The sequence below is a fragment of the Aegilops tauschii genome, chromosome 2 (genome assembly GCF_002575655.3).
Source record: "Aegilops tauschii subsp. strangulata cultivar AL8/78 chromosome 2, Aet v6.0, whole genome shotgun sequence".
NCBI lineage: Eukaryota > Viridiplantae > Streptophyta > Magnoliopsida > Poales > Poaceae > Aegilops > Aegilops tauschii.
The window spans coordinates 551,340,292-551,361,149 of record NC_053036.3 but is presented as its reverse complement, the minus strand read 5'-3'; the positions used below and the strand labels follow the sequence as shown (position 1 = coordinate 551,361,149).

General features: G+C 43.4%; 2 protein-coding genes across 2 annotated transcripts; one reads left to right on the top strand and one right to left on the bottom strand.

Annotated features, from left to right (window-relative positions):
• The first annotated feature begins 1,049 nt into the window (after window positions 1–1,049).
• LOC109770732 (uncharacterized) lies at window positions 1,050–15,779 on the top strand. Its single transcript, XM_040399695.3, has 14 exons — window positions 1,050–1,374; window positions 4,131–4,670; window positions 4,785–5,924; window positions 6,129–6,453; window positions 6,977–7,232; window positions 7,330–7,546; window positions 8,108–8,457; window positions 8,621–9,139; window positions 9,663–10,863; window positions 10,967–11,320; window positions 11,556–11,793; window positions 12,038–14,610; window positions 14,707–14,843; window positions 15,045–15,779. Exons 1-14 carry the CDS (start codon window positions 1,294–1,296, stop codon window positions 15,343–15,345), a joined length of 8,232 nt encoding a protein of 2,743 aa, XP_040255629.1. The 5' UTR covers window positions 1,050–1,293; the 3' UTR covers window positions 15,346–15,779.
• A 396-nt stretch (window positions 15,780–16,175) lies between these two features.
• Window positions 16,176–20,113, bottom strand: LOC109770727 (uncharacterized). Its single transcript, XM_020329437.4, has 3 exons — window positions 19,969–20,113; window positions 19,387–19,819; window positions 16,176–16,432 (listed from the first exon to the last, which is right to left on the bottom strand). The coding sequence occupies exons 2-3, from the start codon at window positions 19,677–19,679 to the stop codon at window positions 16,396–16,398; spliced, it is 330 nt and encodes a 109-aa protein (XP_020185026.1). The 5' UTR covers window positions 19,680–19,819; window positions 19,969–20,113; the 3' UTR covers window positions 16,176–16,395.
• Window positions 20,114–20,858: the final 745 nt, after the last annotated feature.

Below are 20,858 nucleotides of genomic sequence, written 5' to 3'. Positions count from 1 at the left end.
CTAGGGCATATTTCGTTCAGTCACTTCCAATGGCGCCTCATGATGAACACGCAGTTCTCGGCAAGCTCGGATCCACCGCTAGCTCTTCAAGTAAGCTCGTGAGGCAATGCAATCTGGCGTAGTTGGTGCGTTTGTTCCCCGTTTCTTCAACCATCGAGGTGGCGGCCCAGGAGGTCAAGGTGGCGCTTGTTTCCATTATCCTGGAATCGGCCGTCGTGTCGAAGACGGGTTCCCGACCTCTAATCTGTAGCACCTACTGCTACTCAGTCTCGCACTTCTTCTGAGTGGTGTTTTCCAGCAGCTCAGGTTGTTCCATCCCTGACTGTTCTCGCCGAATGGCGGCCATTTCCCTCCCGGACAAGATGTCGAAAGGGATACAGGTCTGGATGCGGCTTAGTGTTCGTTTCTTCTTCACCCGAGTTCGGATGGTGATCGAGCGCCGGCAAAGCCCCTATATATCCCAAGTGGCTCTGCCCCCGACGATGGCGAGCTTGGCCTGGTGCCGGAGCCTCGTTGAAGGCGGTGGACCAAATTGTCGTCTTCTTCTCGTGTCCATCCAGGGGCCTCTCTGCAAAGTGATTGGACTGACTCGTAATTTCGGTTTCCATCTGTATCCTTTCTTTGCTGTACTGCAACTGCAATATATACATGAGTTGAGTTTATAGTTTTTCTTTACTGAGCTGTTTGAGGTCCGTCGTGACCCGTCACTCGTTCAGGGAAAACGTAGCACCAGTGAAACACAGTCGTGGGAGGAGAACACATGCGTGGTCTGCCTATCGTAGTAGTGCTACTTGGGAGGAGAACACGGCGTGAACCACCACCCTGACCGGTCGCCCCGGAGAGGAGAAAAAGAAAGGAACGACCAAACCCAGCAAGGACAGACCACTTTCCTCCACTGCCTGTACTTTTTACCATGGCTACACGTTCACGAGCATTCACTCACCGCGTCTGCCTGCCACCCTCCCCTCCCATCCCTGGGCCCGCGTCCCAACAAGGGAGGGAAGCAGCCTCTTTCCCTCCCGCAGAAGCAAAAGATTTCTGCGCCGATCGGTCTGAGCCCCCCTCCCTTCCCCATTTTGATCGCCCCTGCTTTCCTCTGCTCTGCTCTCTCTGCTTTGCTTTTCTCCACCACCTTGACTCCTCCTCCACACGGCCAAGACCACCACAGCCAAACCCCCTTCCCCCTCACCCTCCTCCTGCTCGCAAATGCCGCCTGCTGCTCGCTCGGGTGCTCGCGCGTGACCGCTTCAGGGGGGGGGGGGCACAGAGCGCGGCCGTCCGCGCGCCGGAGACATGGGGGAGGCGGATTTGGAGGAGGTGCTGCTCTCCTGGACGGCGCAGGAGATCAGCGACGACGACCTCTACAGGGACAAGGTACACCCACCGGCGCCATCCACCCATCCTTCCCTCCCGACGCGCGGTTTTGCAAAGCGTGGCCCTTTCTTTTCTTTCTGCTCGGTTCGAATCTGCGCCTAGTACGTCGTACGGACCCCGGACCGGCGCGTGCATCGCTTCTGCTAGCTTCTCGTGCTTAAGTCCGGCGGTTATCTTTGATCGATCCGTCGCGCCCAGTGGAGCGCGCTGTCGTTCGCCGCGTTCTGCTGGTCAATCTGGGTCCGTGCGCTAGGGTTTTGAGGGGGGTTTCTGTCCACGTGTCATGGATGTGCGAGTGCCGTGTACCGGGTGCCATTAATGGACTGTTTGTGCCTGATGATGGCAGCATATGTAATTGCTCAGCGTCTGGTGGCGCATGATATATGTCCGTTGGGAAGTACAGTAAGTATTGCTGTTGCTTGTTGGTGCCGTATGTGACTAATTCGGGGTAACGGGGTTGTTGTGCACGATTCTTGTGCTACTGATCAATTGCCCATTTCTCTTGAAAATAATGACACTGATTTGCTAGGTCCGTCATGTGCCACCATTTGTCAAGGGTTGTACCGGGCAGGCTGTAGCACCATCTAGTCTCATTCCCAAAAAAGTTTACACAAGACGTTTTAAAATGAATGCTGGGAGATGATGGGTGTGTAAGTTATGTGTCCTAATGAGAGAGAGATACAGCTTGCGATGTTGTACAATTTCAATTTGGCAGCAGAAATTATCTGTTGTTAAGCCCTATGTTGATCCCTGCTTGTTATTGCAGTAGATTAAATTGACTCTGTTTATCACATGCCATTTCTGTGCTTAAGGAGCTGTTGGTGAATCTTTTGCTACCTATAATCATATTTCATTCATCACCTCTTTTGTGTTCAGGTCGAGACTGTTCCCTGTAACTTTTAAGTCTTTTTTTGCAAGCTTGAGCCTTCTTATTTTCGAATCTGTGTGTACGTATGGACCCTGGACCGGCCAAGCATATGCGTGCTAGGTTTCTGGTTGTGCTTAAATCTGCTGGTCTTCCTTGATTGACCGCTTTTAGCGTGCTGTTGTTCGCTGCCTTTTATGCGCAACCAAATTGGGTCAGTTGGATGCTCCAAATGACGAAATGATGGTACTCTGTCTGTCTGTGGTCGTGGGGTTTAGTAAGGGTTTTCTGTCCACGGGTCATGGATGTGCAATTCGCATGTGCTGATGGCAACATAATTTTTGCGCGTTTGGTGACACGTGGTGTTTTCAGGGAATTACATGTTGCTGTGAGTGCCATATGTGCTGATTCAGGCTAACTAGATGTTACATATAATTTTTATGTTACTGACCGAGATGCCCATTGCTTTTGAAAAGGATGACACACTAATTTTCTATGCCCATGATTTTCCACCATTTGTCAAGTGCCCGTCTCATGCTAAAAAACATTAGATAATATGTGGTGTAAGTTTTAAAGGTCTGTTGGGAAATGATAGGTATCCTGATGAGAGAGATACATATCGCGATGCTGTACAATCTGGTGGAAGAAACTATAAATTGTTTTTGCTATGAAAAATTATGTCTATGGTTGATATGAGCAGCTTAAGCTCTGTATTGAACCTTGCTTACTCTTGCAGTAGATGAACTTGACCAGATAGCTAGTATTTTGTTAGCATTAATTACATGTCATTCGTGTGCTCAAGGACTGTTGTATAATATTTTGCTACCTATAACCATATTTCATCCATGACCTCTTTTGTGTTTAGGTTGGGACTATTGCCTGCAATTTCTAGTCTTTTTTGCAAGCTTGAGCCTTTTTATTTTTCGGAACCTGTGCGTATGTATGGGCCCCGGACCGGCGAAGCGTATGCATGCATATGCGCTCTAGGTTTCTGGTTGTGCTTAAATATGATGTTAATTGCATTTAGCGCGCTGTTGTTTGCTGCCTTTTATGTGCAATCAAAGCTGGGTCAATTGGATGCTCCAAATGATGGTGCTTTGTCTGTGTGTGGTCCGTGCGCTGGGGTTTAGAGGGGTTTTCTGTCCACGTGTCATGGATGTGCAATTGACATGTGCTGAGTGCCATTCCTGGACGTCTGATGGCAACATAATTGTTGCGTGCTTGGTAACACATGGTATTTCAGGAAATTTCATGTTGCTGTTGGTGCCATATGTGCTGATCCGGGCTAACTAGATGTTACGTATAAATTTTATGTCACTGATGGGTGTGCCCATTGCTGTTGAGAAGGATGACACACTAATTTGCCATGCCCATGACGTACCACCATTTGTCAAGTGTTGTAGCTGGCTGTAGCATCATCTAGCCCATTTCATTCTAAAAATTATTTGGATAATACATGGTGTAAGTTGAAATGGCTGTTGGGAGATGATGGGCGTGTAAGTCATATACTCCCTCCGTCCGAAAATACTTGTCGAAGAAATGCATAAAAATGAATGTATCTAGAACTAAAATACATCTAGATACATCCATTCCTCCGACGAGTATTTTCGGACGGAGGGAGTATATGTATCCTAATAAGAGACATACATGTTGTGATGCTGTACAATCTGGTGGCAGAAACTATAAATTGTTTTCCAATGAGAATATTATGTCTGGTTGATATGAACAACTTAAGCCCTGTATTGAACATTGCTTGCTCTTGCAGTAGATGAAATTGACCAGATAGCTATTTTGCTAGCATTACTTACATGCCATTCTTGTGCTCAAGAACTGTTGGAGAATCTTTTGCTACCCATAACCATATTTCGTCTATGACCTCTTTTGTGTTTAGGTTGAGACTATTCCCTGCAACTTCAAGTCACTTAATCACTATCTCACGTCGTATCGTGTGCCTCTGATTGAAGAAACAAGATCAGATCTGTGCTCATGCCTTGAACTCATCAGTGAAGCACCCTCGTCGAAAATACTTTCCATGGAGGTAGCAGGAAAACCAGGATCATACTTTATGGATGTGGACTTTTGGGACAATGATGCTGGTTTTTCTACTGGGGCTTATTCTGCGAGGAATGGTGACATCTATATTTTGTCTAGCGTAAAACCTGAAGCTGCAGAGGACTTAAACCGCCATGGTGTGACATATTGCTTGGCAATGGTCACTGAGGTTTCTATGGATGATGAATACCAGAAGGGCTTCAGAGTCAAAGTTGCAAAGAATAATTGTTTGGAAGAAGAAGATTTAAACAAACTCAAGCATGCAATATTTCTCAATAATATCACGACAAACACACGGATATGGAAAGCACTTACCTTCGATACACACATGAACGAAAATTTCGCAGTAATCAAGTTGCTTTTAGCCCCCACAAATCTGGTAAGATGAAATGAATTTTCGCATTTTAGTTTTACTTGCTATTTTCATCACCATTATAAATTGGTATACATGGGGCCTAACTTCTTGAGCTCCTCTTTGTTGGCTCTGTTGCAGGGTGAGGATGTTTGCCGTATGTGTGCTAAACAGGATGGGGGCTGTTTGGCTTCTTACACAGAGCAACTACTGTCAGTTAAGCTTAATCAATCGCAATTAGATGCTATTGAATCTATCATCTCAGCTGTACGATGTGGGCATGTGAACCGCGTGAAGCTTATATGGGGTCCACCAGGCACTGGGAAGACCAAGACGGTTAGCGCTTTACTGTGGGTTTTGGCGTGTTTGAAATGCAGAACTCTTACCTGTGCTTCCACAAATGTTGCTGTTGTTGGAGTTTGCACTCGTTTCCTTCAGAACTTGAAGGATTTCAATGAGCACATTGACAACATTTGTCTACCTTCTTCCCTTGGAGATATCTTGCTATTTGGGAACAGGTCTAACATGGACATCACCGAGGATCTTCAGGAAGTTTTCTTGGACTTTCGTGTCGATGAACTTGTGGAATGCTTTTCATCATTGTCCGGATGGAACTACAGAATAGCTTCAATGATATCCTTTTTTGAAGACTCTGCTTCACGGTATGATATGCTTCTTGAGGATGATGGCAAAATTGATCCAGTGTGCTTTCTGGACTTCATAAAGAAACAATTTGATGCGACAGCAATAGCTCTAAAAAGATGCATAATGAATTTGTGGGTTCACCTTCCTGGAAGGTGCTTTTCTCGTGATAGTGTCATAAATATATCTTCATTGCTGAATATGCTGGAAAATTTTGGGACCCTTCTGTGCAATGTAGACTTGACCGAAGAGGGTTTGAAAACGGGCCTTGGTTACCTGTCAACTGAAAACTCTGTTTGTGCACAGCCTATATCTTCTGTTGAGAAGGAACTGGACGGAGCAAGGTCTTCATGCCTTAAGTTGCTTAAAGATCTGCTACACTCGCTTAATTTACCCACTGGAGTAGGCAAAGACTGGGTCCAGAGCTACTGCATACGTAATGCAACACTTCTTTTCTGTACCGCCTCTAGCTCTTATCGGTTACATCACATGGAGATTGCACCCCTCGATGTATTAATTGTTGATGAGGCTGCTCAAGTGCGGGAGTGTGAATTGGTGATCCCACTACGTCTGCATTGGTTAAAACATGTTGTTTTGGTAGGAGATGACTGTCAGCTGAGTGCAATGGTTAAAAGCAAAGTAAGGTTTTGCCTCACCCTCTTTATATTGTCTTGTTTCCTTTATTAATTATATTGGTGCATTTATCAACAAGATAAACTTCTGATACTGAAACACTTACTTTTCTTGAAAAAAAATGTAATGGCCTTATCTTTCTTTCATGTTCCATTGTTATTGATCTGTTTTTGATATTCTTAAGTCTTACCTTTCATTGTTTATCTCTAGGTATGCAAAGAAGCTGGATTTGAGACAAGTCTATTTGGGAGATTGGTTATGCTCAAATTTGATAAACATTTGCTGAATATACAGTATCGCATGAATCCTTGTATCAGCTTATTTCCAAATACTCAGTTTTATGGGAGGAAGATTTTAGATGGTTCCAATGTCCTGTCTCCAAGTTATAACAAGGATTACACATGCCTCCCTTTTGGCAGCTACACGTTTATAAATGTCACTGATGGAAGGGAAGACAAAGAGGGCACAGGAAACAGTCGCAGAAACATGGTTGAAGTTGCTGTTGTTTTGCACCTAATCCATACCATCTTTAAATGTATGTCTAAGCTCAGCTCTATCCTTTCTTTAACCTTAATGTCTTCCTTTCTAGTTTTTTTTATAGAAGGACTTGGCTAATATAACATGGGATCTTTAGAAGCTTGTGTGGTCTTCCATTCTTGTGCTGCATACTTGATAACATTCATTGGTAGAAAGTTGTTCTCTGCAATAGTGTACGTCTGTGAAGTTTTCTATGTGTATCTCGTGATATGGTAATTGCATCAATCCAGCTTTATGAATTTCAATTCTATTGCACTGTTCAGCAGACAATTTACATTTTTATTTAGAAAAAGAAGAACATTAAGTAGATGAAACATTTATGCTCTGTTAGAGTAGTTGGCCACTGCATGTGCCCGCTTTAGTAAATTTTATTATCTTCAGACTTTGTAGTGGAAAAGCAATGATATGTCAATGATTTGGGGGTACATCAACTTAAATTTGCTGAAGAAATTCTTCCAGTAGCCTTGTCCAAAGATTGGTCCCTAAAGTTCAGTAAGCATACCACTTATGTTTTTGTGCAGCTTGGAAAAGAACAGATCAAGGGCTCAGCATCGGTGTGGTCTCTCCATATAAAGCTCAAGTTGATGCAATTAAAAGTCGGCTTGGCAAAAAATATGATACATGTGATGGCTTTCATGTGCGGGTGAAGTCCGTTGATGGTTTCCAAGGAGAAGAGGATGATATAATAATACTATCAACTGTTAGATCCAATGGGAGAGGAGTTGTTGGATTTCTTGCTGATAACCAAAGAACAAATGTTGCTCTTACTAGAGCAAGGTGTGCATCAATATTTTTGCGGTCCCTTGTTCTATTGCTGTTCGAAGTATGTCAGACTGGTGATATAAATTATCTGATGGATGCTTTATTCATGCAGGCACTGTCTTTGGATTGTTGGGAACGCTCATACACTATATAAAAGTGGGACCGAATGGACAGACCTTGTTGCTGACGCAGAGAGACGTAAATGTGTTTTCAGTGCCACTAATGACGCAACCATGTGTAAGTTGGTTGTGCAAGTAAAGCAAGAGCTTGATGAACTTGACGATCTTCTTAATGCTGATTCAGCAGTTTTCAGCAATACTAGATGGAAGGTAATTACCATGGTTTCAGCCAGTTTGACTTTGACCATACTTCATATTTTCTAGTAGTTACCAACAATGCAAACCACATGTATGTGCATGTGTCTTATGAGGCTCATGCTGAATATACACTTCCTTTATAGTGTGATTTTGTTTGTATTCATGAATATACATGCAAACCACATGTATGTACATGTGTCTTATACTTTTTGGAATCATGTGTGTGGTTCACTTGTCTTTGCTATGCTGTTTGCTCTGTAATTGGATTGCGAGAGGTTTGTAATTAAGATTTTCAGGATATGTGCTACTTTGTACCATGCTATGTCAATTACGCGGTTCTTTTCTACTCCCTCCGTCCGGAAATACTTGTCGCACAAATAGATAAAATTGGATGTATCTAGAACTAAAATACGTCTAGATACATCCATTTCTCCGACAAGTATTTCCGGGCGGAGGGAGTATATAGTACCATCTTGTGAACCTCGTAGTATTCTTGAAGAACACACTGTTCTTTCTTGTTTGTCATATACACTTTTTCTCATGTTCCATTTTTGGTATTCATATTTTCAACAGGTCATTCTTAGCGACGAGTTTAGAAAGTCTTTCACCAAACTAAAATCACCACAGCTCAGGAAGGAAGTACTCCAAAAGCTTATCAGACTCGGAGATGGTTGGAGGACAACAGTTAAGAACATTGATATACCTGGTGCTTCTCATCTTGCAAAAATATACAAGGTCAGAAACCTGTATCTTGTTTGGAGTACTGACGTGGAGAAAACCGAAGGAAGGTATTTTCAGATAATAAGAATTTGGGACCTAGTGTCACAGCAAAATGTTGCCAGAACTGTTCAACGTCTCGAGAATCTGTTTTCCATGTACACAGATGATTACCTGGATCATTGCAGGAGAGTGCAGACACAGGGGTATGAGTTTCTTTTATTGTTAATGGGCTATAGTACTGTGGTACTTGGATTTTTTATACTTATGATACTTAGAGAGATGAACTGTTTGTGAATAGTCATGCCTACAAATGAACCGCCTGTAGACATTCTTCTAATTTTTGCCCTCCTTTGTTGTGTATAACAGGAAACTGGAGGTTCCTATGGTTTGGCATATTGAGCATGATATTATCCGCTATAACAAGGATTGCAAAGCTGATGCTCATGAGGAGCATGATCTCGTGGATACATCATATGCCATGGAGAATTCAAAAGTTAGCGAAAGCTTCTTGCTAATGAAATTCTACTCTTTATCATCTGGTGTGGCAAAGCATTTGCTGACAGCTACTGATGGATCTGAAATCGACATCCCCTTTGAACTAACTGATGAAGAGCAGGAGATAATCCAATTCCCGCTCACTAGTTTTATACTTGGGAGGTCAGGCACCGGAAAAACCACTGTATTGACAATGAAACTGATTCAAAAAGAGCAACGGTCATTGATTGCCTCCCAAGGTCTACATTTGGGAGATGATTTATCAGGGCTGGATCACAAAAATATTATGCCACTGAAGGACGCAGGAGAAAGTTCTGTGAAACAAGTGTTTATCACTGTAAGCCCAAAGTTGTGTTCAGCCATAAAAAATCACATTTCTGGACTTAAAAGGTAAATCTGTTGAACTAGAGCTCTACTTAGAAGTTTGTACGTGTTTTACACCATTTTGGAAATGATTTTCAGGCATGGCTCATCCCCCCCCCCCCCCCCCCTCCCCACACACACACACACACACAGAGTACTCTGTTCTACTGCATTTCTAACCTCATATTCTCTAGACCCTTTGTCATACCTTTCTGAAGGGTTAATCTTTTATCCATCTGAGATGCATTTTCTCTTTATATGTATGATTATTGGAATTATTAAAAAAACTGCACATATTGGGACTACCCCAGTGGCTTTTTATAGAAGGGGAAGATAAATCATGATCACCACTTTGCATGCCTGGCCTTGAATGTGGCTGGGTTGGGCGAGCACTCAGCCACTCACATGACTAGCCAACCAAGCCTTGCTTGATGCTCTTTTTAAAATTATATTACAAACTGGTTCGATGATTTCTTTGAAGGATTTTTGCTTTGCTCCTTTCATGATTTGTACCAACAATAATCCTTGTATTTATTTCAACCCCCTATAGGTTTGGCACCGGTGATATCTCTGGCCAGCCTAGCATTCTTCACATGCATGACATCATGGATGACCTGGACGAGTTTACAGAAATTCCTGACAATTTTTGTGATCTACCCCATGAGCACTATCCTCTTACTATAACATATCGTAAGTTTTTGATGATGCTTGATGGAACATGCCGGACATCATTTTTTGATGCGTTTTATGGTGAAATGAAGTCTAGCTTTGAGAGAGGCCATTCAAGATCTCGTGCAGTGCAAACTTTTATTGAATTGAAGGAAGTTACCTATGAAAAATTTGCTGCTTTCTACTGGCCTCGTTTCAATGCAGATCTGACAAAGAAATTTGCCGCATCCACTGTCTTCACCGAAATAATTTCTCATATTAAGGGTGCATATCAAGCAAGCAGGCCTTGTACTGGCAAACTGGGAAGACAAGATTATGTGATGCTTTCAGATAAAAGATTTTCATCTTTGAACAATGAGAAGAGAGATAAAATTTATGATATATTCCTTGAATATGAGAGTATGAAATGTACTGCCAAGGAGTTTGATTTGTCAGATTTTGTCAATAGTCTTCACAGCAGTCTTGTATCCGAGGGCTACCATGGCGATATGGTGGATTTTGTTTACATAGATGAGGTACAGGATCTCACCATGACACAAATAGCACTTCTTAAGTATGTCTGTATGAACATCAAGGAAGGCTTCCTTTTTGCTGGTGATACTGCACAGACTATAGCAAGAGGTATCGATTTCAGGTTTGAAGATATCCGTTCACTTTTTTATACTGCATTCCTGGCAGAAACAGAAGCGTCAAATCAAGGACTTAAACACGGTAAAAAGGTCCATCTCTCTGATATGTTCCAACTGTCTCAAAATTTCCGCACACATTGTGGCATCCTCCGTATGGCACAAAGTATCATGAGCCTTCTGTACTTCTTTTTCCCATCAAGTGTTGACAAGCTTAATCCAGAGACTGGACTTGTATACGGAGAAGCTCCTGTGCTGCTGGAGTCTGATAACGATGAAAATGTAATTATGACCATTTTTGGAGAAAGCAAAACCAAACATGGTAACCTGCACGGGTTTGGTGCTGAGCAAGTCATACTGGTTCGTGATGATGCTGCCAAAAAACAAATTATTGATCTTGTTGGTAAACAAGCTCTTGTTTTGACCATTGTTGAATGTAAGGGCCTTGAGTTTCAGGTATGGGCCTATAAATTTAGTTTCATCTCTGTTCATTTTGCAAAATATTTTAGTTGTAGAACACTGTTTCAAAATGTGTACTTACCCCATAGATATTGTGTAGGATGTGCTGTTGTACAACTTTTTTGGTTCGTCGCCTTTAAGAAACAAATGGAGAGTTCTCTATGGCTACATGAAAGATAGAGATATTATATCACACTCTGAGGAGATCTCTCATCCGGGTTTCGACAGAAGCAAGCATTATCTTCTCTGTTCAGAGCTGAAGCAACTATATGTTGCAATCACACGCACTAGGCAAAGACTCTGGATATGTGAAAATACGGAGGATTACTGTCGACCAATGTTTGACTACTGGAAGAAGTTGTGTCTAGTAGAAGTTAGATTACTAGATTCTTCCCTCATTCAGGCAATGCAGACGGGGAGCAGCAGTGATGATTGGAGGCTACGGGGAACCAAGGTTGGTCATCTTACTTATTTAGTCTGGAAAGCCAATTTTAATTTACCATGCTATGCATTATGTTGCCTATTGAGTAATTTCTGTGTGTTCTTACTTCTTAGTCTTGTGAAATTCATGTTTTTTTGTCTCAGTTGTTCTATGCACACAAATTCTTTGTTAGGCGGGTCATGGCGCGTACCTACTTACAGGTTTACCATTGTTATTCCAATGCACTAGTTCTCTCTCTTTTTTATAGTTATTCAATGAGGGGCAATTCGAGATGGCTACTATGTGCTTTGAAAAGGCCGGTGATGCACATAGAGAGAAGTTGGCGAGAGCTGCTGGACTTGTAGCGACTGCTAACCGTGTCATCTCAACAAATTTGGAGTTGGGCAAGGCTTCATTGCAAACAGCATCAGAGATTTACGAGTCCATAGGCATGCATGAGAAAGCTGCTACTTGCTATATCAAATTAGGTGACTACAAAAAAGCAGGTGTGCCAACTCTCCATAATTTCCAAGATGTATCCATACTTTGAGATTTCATCATTCCGTAACGTTTTACGTTGTCCTTAAAGAGCTGCCATATAAGTAAATGTCATCAAATTTCAAAACGTTTTTTTCGAAATGATATCCCTACATAAATTACGGACATGCTAATTTTTAGCTTTCATATGGATAGTTTTACCTCACACTCCATGAAGCTCTGTCTGACTAAACATTGTGTTCCTTGCCATAGGTATGGTCTATATGCAAAAATGCGGTACTTCTAAACTTGAGGATGCTGGTGATTGTTTTGCTATGGCTGAATGCTGGTCGGAGGCAGCTGAAGTGTTCTTGAAAGCTAAATGTTACACAAAGTGTTTCTCCATGTGCTCGAAAGGGAAAAAATTATTCAATCTGGGCCTACAGTTTCTGCAGCAGTTAGAGGAGGAACATTCGCTTGAGAATTCGAAATCTTTGGAGGTTTCTGCAATTAGAACAAAGTATCTGGATAATTGTGCTCAACATTATTTTGAGCGTGGTGACATAAAGCATATGATGCCTTTTGTTAAAGCTTTCAGCTCTATGGATTATGTACGGGCATTCCTAAATTCTCGGAATCTTGTTGATGAACTGTTGAGTTTAGAGATGGAGATGGGTAATTTCCTAGAAGCTGCAGGAATAGCAAAGCATAATGGAGATGTCTTACTGGAGGTAGACATGCTCGAGAAGGCAGGCTTGTTTGAAGATGCGACACGGCTTCTCCTCCTCCATATCATTGTGGATTCCTTGTGGTCTTCAAATAGTAGAGGGTGGCCTCCCAAAAGATATGCAGAGAAGGAACAGTTGCTTTCAAAAGCAAAAGAGATGGCAGAAAAGGTATCCGAGTGCTTCTACTGCTTTGTTTGCGTGGAAGCTGATGCACTGTCAGATGTGAATAAGTCTCTTCCCAGTTTAAATTGCACTTTGGTTGAGGGCAGAAAATGTGCAAACTTGTTAGTTGAACTCGTTGCTTCCCGTTCGATTCTTGATGTTCATCTCCAGTCTCGAGCCTCTGGATACAATATAGAATTAGGGCCAGGATCTGAGGATGAAAATAGTTGTAATGATATGCTGGCCTCTAACCAGATGTCACCCCAAACTCTGTTTTATGTTTGGAATAACTGGAAGTCAATCATAATCAAAGTACTATCTCAACTTTGCCACGCCGATGGTCCAGAATTAAATGATTATGCAGTTATGTATGAAGATCTTTGTGCCAAGTACTTTGGATTGAGAAAAGATGGTGAAGCTGACAGATATGTGGTGCTTAACGTGAATGCAAGTTGGCTTTCTACTGCTGGCAGAAATTCTTTGCAGCAAGATGGCAACAGATGTTTCTTGGGTGCCCCTCAGTGTTATTCATGTGCTCAGTGTTTCTGGATGAATGAGCTGTCTTCTGTTGGTTTCAGTGTACTTAAGAAGTTGGAGGCCATTGTTCAAATTTCTCCAAAGTCATCATCTTCTTATACCCTGGTGAGAACTATCCTTATCATAAATGAGATAGCAAAGTTTCTGGAAGAACCACAGTTCAGTATGCCAAAAAGTTCCATGAAGTTAAGAAGCTTTTTTGTTCTCTGCGGGCGTCGCTTCTTTGAGTTAGTTTTTCTTGTGTGGAGAGATGGGACAACAAGGAGCCTCTTGCGTCTACTTGACTCGCCAGCTGCATATGGATTGATTGCTGATTCTCTTAATTCAAATCTTCGCCCAGCAAATAAAAATCTGACTCACGGGCATCTTGGGAGAACAACAATGCTCCTGCTTCATGCAGCACAATTGGATGAAGCGCTACTTTCAAGACTACTGCAGTACCTGGACAATAGTTCTGATTGGGCAGAATTTTTTCAATATTTCAAAAGATTTCTTGACAGTGGTGGTGATAGATCCTCCTTGATCTCGAACTTTAAGCGTTCTCTTGAGTTTACCTTCAATGTGAAGTGGAAGGATGAACTAGACTACATATCCCCAATATGCTATGTGGGTCTTATGGAGTGCCTTGGTTTTATGGCTTCATCATGCTTAATACAGAATGATTTTATATGCTGCACGAAATCTCTGTTGGTCAATATGTTGGAGTGCCGTACCAGCAAGGTTTACATTGACACCTGCCTGGTATCTAACTCGAGCCCAGATTCTGATCTTGATCGTTTGGCATACACATCAGGCCGTTTCATATATCAGACAATTATGGCTATCTTGACGAGCAAGCATATGCTCCAGGAATGGGTACATAAGACTTCATGTCCTTCAAGTACTTCATACAAACCGGTCCTCCTTAGACTAGTTGTTACACTTTATCCACTGATCCTTACTCTTTCTCTGGGGAATTGCTATGAGGTCACACATAACCTCCTGAGGAATGAAGTGTTTAAGGATTTACCTGTGGAGTTCTCTCAGAAGATTGTACATGCTTTGCAAATTAAGTCTCGCACACCGAGCAACTTCACAAGAGTGCTTGCTGATGCACTCGCCGCAATCGGAGATAATATGGTAGTTATTGGTACACCCAAGAGCCCGGTAGACTGTCAAAACTTAAATGCTTATATGATTAGCAAGGAGGATTTGTATGATGTTCCGAAGATAATGGCTCTTCTGTGTCCTGAAGAAGCAAGTTATGTAAAGCAAGAGACTCCGTTGCCTGAAAAATCTGATGGTAATAAGTCTGGCAATGTTATTTCTGGAAACATTCCTAAGGATGCACAGGATAATGAGATGGAGCGTAGTAGTGAGATGGATTTAGCTGATGAGATACTCTTTGAGAAGCTTGAGACTCTTCGAGCCGAAGGCCTGGTGAGTTTCAAATGTTATAATGCTTGTTTTGTTATCATCCAGTTTGTCCCACTGTTCCCAGCTGCCATGTTATTCTAAAAAAGCTAATTTGTGCAGAAAAATCCAAGGGATATTATTGAACTCCTTGTAAGTGCCCTTCCATGGCTGGAAAGTAACACTCCAGCAGGGATTGATAAACGATTGCTGGACGATGTCAGGCGCATCTGCAGTGAGTTTGAAAATGGTTCTGACAGGTAAGCGAATGTTAATTCAGCGCCAAGTATAAAATTCTTAAATGCAGTACTACAAATGCCACATTGCAATTGATAGGCATGCAGAGTGGCATCTTTCTGCATGCTTTGTACCCTCAAGACTAGTGTAAGAGACATGAATAGGTTATCCCCATGTCTTCTGAAAAATTACCACTTGGCGCGAATTTGTTTTGGTTATCACAGGGTGAGGGGAAGAGCTTTTCTTGCTGTGGAGAAGCTGCGCCAAGGTGAGAACAAACTGCAGCTGATCCTCAGGGTGCTGACTGAAGCAAGCCTAAGGAGGATTGAAAGTGAAGCGACAAAAAAAAGCATGAATGACTGGAGCAGTGATGCTGCTGTCCAGCCTCAGGCTGATGCCGACAGATGCTCAGATGACGACGAACCTGACACGGGAGAAGCTGGGGCCTCGACCTCAAAAAAGGCGGCACAGAAGCAAAAGAGCAAGAAGAAATCCAAGAAGTCCAAGGGCCGGGGCAAGAAGTGAGCTCCTGTAGCCCCCTAGGCGGTGCGGTTTTCCCTGTCGCGAAACATTTACCGGCATTGGGAAGAACTTGTATATCCCACCACCTTATTTAGAACCAAAGTACAGCAAGTGCTATATAATCCCATCACTGTAGAACCAAACGGATAGCAGGTGCTGTGTTTTCCTTGGATTGGATGTAGTGGTGGCTTATGTTGTTGCCTTGCCCTTGCTGCTGCTACTACTAGCTGAGCCTGTTTGCGCCCTTTTTGTTGCTGTGTTTATGCCTCATCTCTACATTGTCGACCCAGTTAAGCCAAAACTAGTTACTAGGAGTACATTCGTTCTTAAAACATACAGTACTTGACAAACGACCGCTAAGCTCAGAAGAACCAGACCATGTGTATGCCTCATCTCCTGATCCCAACGGTTTAGTCAAAAGGAAATGTGTTGCTTAACATCTGATCAGGGAGGGAACTTGGGATCGGATGACTGGAAGATTGCTAGCCTCTCTCAGCTTTGGTTGGTTGTGAGGGCTTGCATTTTTTCGTACTTATTATTGGAAGCTCTACCTCTTTGAATAGCTCTACCTTATGATCACTTTTCAATCCCCACGCATATTGCATGATTTTTTGTTTTCTTGTCTTTTCAAAGAAAAAGAGTCCAACAATTGAGACTGTGTTGCTAAAACAGAACTGAAATAGGTGAAACCATGGACAGCTTAAATTAATCATCCATATGAACTGACATTCGACCAATTCTCAACACGCCAACAGCCATGATCCACCAACAGATGCACCAGTAATAGAAACGATGTGATGATAGCATTCGTAATTCACCGAGGGACAGAGCAATGCAAGCATGAATCACACTTTAGAACCAACACGTTCGCATACATCAGATATGTTCATAGCTACACCCGTACTGACAATCTTACAGCTCCAAGTTTAAAATCACCGCCAGTCAAACTGCAGACGTGCTTAAAATAGGTACAAACCCCTAGAACCATGATAGCTGACTTGGATGACGGGGCCGAAGAAATGAAAGGGATAGGGTGCTCCAGGTGATCATCTCTTAGCATGCAACATCCCCTCCATTGTCCACAGCAGGCCTACATGATAGTCAACAACACAACTGAATATGTGCACAGACATTTAAAAAAAAATAGTCCAATAGGGGAGGTACCCCGCGGAATTATATTAAGGGCATCTCCAACGCTGGATGCTTAGAAGGGCGCCAGGATGAATTTCCAATCGATTTCCCGGCCGATGAGCAGTTACCCCATCGAATCCCAGCTTCAAGTGTGGCATCGGTGCAAAGATTTGCACCGGACGCTAGGCCTCTTTTCTTCGCTCCGCAAGGCGTCTGTGGTTGTAATTAGCCTTGGAAGTTAGCGCTTAGCATTGACCGGGTAGGGCGCTTAGGTCTTTTTTGTTTTCTGATATTTATTTTTTCTCTTTCTAAGCGCCTCTTGAAGATTCCAGCATTGAACATGCTCTAAGGAGCTACAGGAGACCCCAAGCCGAACCCGCCGAATTTTACCGAAGTGGCTAAACTCGCTTCCACGGGGGCTCGGACCAGAAGCCACATCTGGGCTCCCACCTACATATATGCACAAACATTATATGTAGCTAATAGATAAATACAACTATCGTATAATGGTGTTATACTATGGTATACCACCTACATCTATTTAGTACGGCTGCTAAATCAGGAACTGCCTCTCTTTTTTCCAAGTGTACTTATCCTGTTATCCTACTCACTGTTTGTGATTGATCTCACCATTTTTGGGATGTTCTCCACTTCTTCGTGTCCCCAAACAAATGGAACGCGTGAAGATATCTATAACCCCACAGGAATTCATTTCTAGTTTTAAAAATCAAGTGTGTAGTGAAATAGTGAATGCCAGGCTCTGAGAGGCAGACAGAACAAGACATAACTGCAGCTAGGATGGAGAAGTCTGACGGCATTGTCCACAAGCTGAAGCCGCGCCACACCTAACACTTTAATCTAGAGTTTGGTACATGGGTTTGGGATGAAAGACCATTCACGAAACAAATCAATGGTGAGCCTGACATTAACTGAAGCAGATCAAAATTCAGGTACTAACTTACTCCATCTAGACGGTCACATCGTTTTGCTGCTAAGACAAAACTGGAGGCTCTAAACAGTGTGTAGCAATGCAATGGTAAACGTTCGGTGAAACAGAATAATAATTGGTGAAGATCCTTTGCAGATCTTGAGAGCAGCGAGGAACAAATTATAGATTAACTGGTTTGACCCTGAATACTTTACCGAGCGGCTACTTTTGTGCCCCTGAACAATTGATCTTGAGAGCAGCGAGGAACAAATTATAGATTAACTGGTTTGACCCTGAATACTTTACCGAGCGGCTACTTTTGTGCCCCTGAACAATTTACTACAACCACTATCTAGGTACTATACCAAATCTCAACTGTTAATTGCCTACTACAATCGGACACATAGAAGAGTCCCAAGGAGATAGAATCTCCCATTCTGCCTACATCCCTACTTCATCTTTCTGAGTTGAAAGTGGCTAAACGCGCTTCCATGGGGGGCGAACCAGAAGCCACAGCTGGGCTCCCACTCCCACCTATATATATGCACAAACATTATGTAGCTAATATATAAATAGAACAAAAGCAATCAAAATGGCAGTTCAAAAAGGCATATTTGTTTTCTACGCACAAGTTACTGGTGTTATACTATGGAATACCACCTACATCTATTTAGTAGGGCTGCTAAATCAGTAACTGCATCCTGTTATCCTACTCACCGTTTGTGATTGATCTTACTGTTTTCACAAAGTTCTCCAGTTCTTGGTGTCTCCAACCAAACAGAACACGTGAAGATATCTATAACCCTAAAGCAATTCATTTCTAGTTTCAATAATCAAGTGTGCAGTGAAATAGTGAATGCCAGGCTCCGAGGCAGATAGAACAAGACATAATTGGAGCTGGGACGGGCAAGTCTGAAGGCATTGTCCACAGCCCAAGCCACGCCACACCTAACACTTTAATCTACAGTTTGGTACTTTGGTTTGGGATGAAAGGCCATTCAGGAAACAAATCGACGGTGAATCTGATATTAACTCAAGCAGATCAAGAAACAAGTAGTAACTTACTAGATCTAGGCAGTCACATTGTTTCGCTACTAAGACAAACCAGAGGGGGGTGTATTGGTGAAGACCCTTTGCAGATCTTGAGGGCAGCCAGGAACAAATTATAGATTGGTTTGACCCTGAATAGATGATCAGTTTACTACTAGCCCATGGTAGTAGAGCTACAACCACACCTCTACAGCTCTACTGGCTGTGGAATAAATCAAGGTACTACCGTACTAGCACATTTTCTACTGGCCTGTGATTAATCTATCTAGGTACTATAAAAAATCTCAACCGTTAATTGATTACTACAATCGGATACACAGAAGAGTTCCAAGGAGATAAAATCTCCCATTATGCCTACAACATTACTTCATCTGTTGAGTTGAAACTGGGCAAACATACAGGCCTGTTCTAGGCATACTACTCTGCATTTCTGAAATGGTCGTAGACTAATTAGTTTGCAATCGCAAGGAACCGGCAGAAGGCATAGTGACCATGAATGCTGGTGCAAGGAGCGAGAACTCACTCGTGGTGAGAAGCCGAAGCCGAAGAAGCAGGAGGGGGAGCCAAGGTAATAGAGCTACAACCACACCTCTACAGCTCTACTGGCTGTGGAATAAATCAAAGGTACTACCGTACTAGCACATTTCTACTGGCCTGTGATTAATCTATCTAGGAACTATACAAAATCTCAACCGTTATTTGGTTACTACAATCAGATACAGTACATAGAAGAGTACCAAGGAGATAAATCTCCCATTATGCCTACATCATTACTTCATCTTTCGAGTTGAAACTGGGCAGACATACAGTCTGGCCTGTTCTAGGCATACTACTCTGAAACTCTGAAATGGTTGTAGACTAGTTAGTTTGCAATCGCAAGGAACCGGCAAAAGGCATAGTGACCATGAATGCTGGTGCAAGGAGCGAGAACTCACTCGTGGTGAGAAGCCGAAGACGAAGCCGAAGCCGAAGAAGCCGGAGGGGGAGCCAAGGGTTCGGGGAACTCCAGTGGGATGTCTTTGCTGAACAGGCTGAGGTGGTTGTCGAAGGCCGGGACGGGGCCGACGCTGGCCTCGTACTCGGCGATGGTGGCGGTGGCGAAGTCGTCGATTTGGTGGAGGTAGAGCTTCTCCTCCTCCGAGAGTGAGGTGGCGCGGTAGTAGTGGCGCGCCTTGTGCATGTCCGAGAGGTCGGCGCAGTACTCACCGAGCATCAGCTCGAGATCCATCACACCGCCTCGATGTCCTGCACCTTTTTCTCCAGCGCATCGATCGCGCGGTCCGTCCGCACCGCGTACTCTCCTATCATCCGCACCTTGTACTCCCCTTCCTTGATCTTCGCGGCCACCAACGCCTTGGCCTTGTCGTCCTGCATGACACGAACGCCAATCCGTGATGTGAAACCCTAGTTGATTTCAACCACGCCAATTAGATCAGCAATCGCGTAGGCTCAGTCCGGCCGATGAGCAATTGACGATCCACGAGGTCTGAGAGAGCGAGAGCGAGAGAGAGGGGTACCATGGAAACCTCGACGGCGCCGGCGCCGGGCGCCGGTGCTGCCATCACGGGACGGGGGGAGCGAGAGAAGGGGAATTTCTTTCTTCAGGGCTCACCAACGCCCAGCGTGCGACGGTGCGAGCCTCCGCGGCTGGACCTGGACCCCGTATACCCCTGCCTTAGGTGGGCCGACCAGAATTAGCTGGGCCGCCCCTTGTGCGGCACATCGTATTTCTTTTGCGAGGAAAGTATAGTTTCCCCTTGCCTCGGAAAAAAGGAGTGTCCAAAACCGGGTCAATTGGGCATCGAGGTGGTTTTGGACAGAATTTTAGGTGGTTTTAGATTAACCCGTGCTGACTGCACTAGCTGAGTTGGCAAAGTGAAACTCAGGTGGTTTTCTAAGAAGTTTGAAACATAAACCTATAGGTTAATAGAATTTATATGTTTACCTAAACTGTTAGGAAATTCGAACATGACATTGAGTAAACAGATTTTATACACACATCTTTGCCACTTGCTGTAAGTAGTTTGCCCATCCATCCTTTCACCTTGTCCCAGACACGATCACTCAAGTATTTGGACGTTCCTTTCTTCGAGTGCCCTATATCCATTGGCATTCCCAAATATTTGTCGCTCAAGGATTCAGCGGGGACTTGAAGATGGCCCTTCAGTGCATCTCTCACTATTTGTGGGCACTTACCGGAGAATATTGATAATTTCGTCGTGTTTATTCTCTATCCATAAGCCATACAGTAAGTTTTCAAAAAGTGTGACACTTGTTCTACTCCATTTACCACTAGTAGGAAAAGGGGCTTTTACCCCGGTTTGTAAAGGCCTTTTGTCCCGGTTCTGGAACCGGGACTAAAGGGTCGTTACTAAAGCCCTAACCCTTTAGTCCCGGTTCTTACACG

What these genes read in the sequence shown, in the direction of transcription:
- LOC109770732 (XM_040399695.3), top strand. Translation starts at nt 1,294, where the DNA reads ATGGGGGAGGCGGATTTGGAGGAGGTGCTGCTCTCCTGGACGGCGCAG. An exon ending in GTTGCTCTTACTAGAGCAAG is followed by an intron (nt 7,233 to 7,329) that starts GTGTGCATCAAT and finishes TTATTCATGCAG; the next exon opens with GCACTGTCTTTGGATTGTTG. An exon ending in CACATTTCTGGACTTAAAAG is followed by an intron (nt 9,140 to 9,662) that starts GTAAATCTGTTG and finishes AACCCCCTATAG; the next exon opens with GTTTGGCACCGGTGATATCT.
- LOC109770727 (XM_020329437.4), bottom strand. Translation starts at nt 19,679, where the DNA reads ATGGATCTCGAGCTGATGCTCGGTGAGTACTGCGCCGACCTCTCGGAC. An exon ending in TCTTCGGCTTCTCACCACGA is followed by an intron (nt 16,433 to 19,386) that starts GTGAGTTCTCGC and finishes ACTATCATGTAG; the next exon opens with GCCTGCTGTGGACAATGGAG.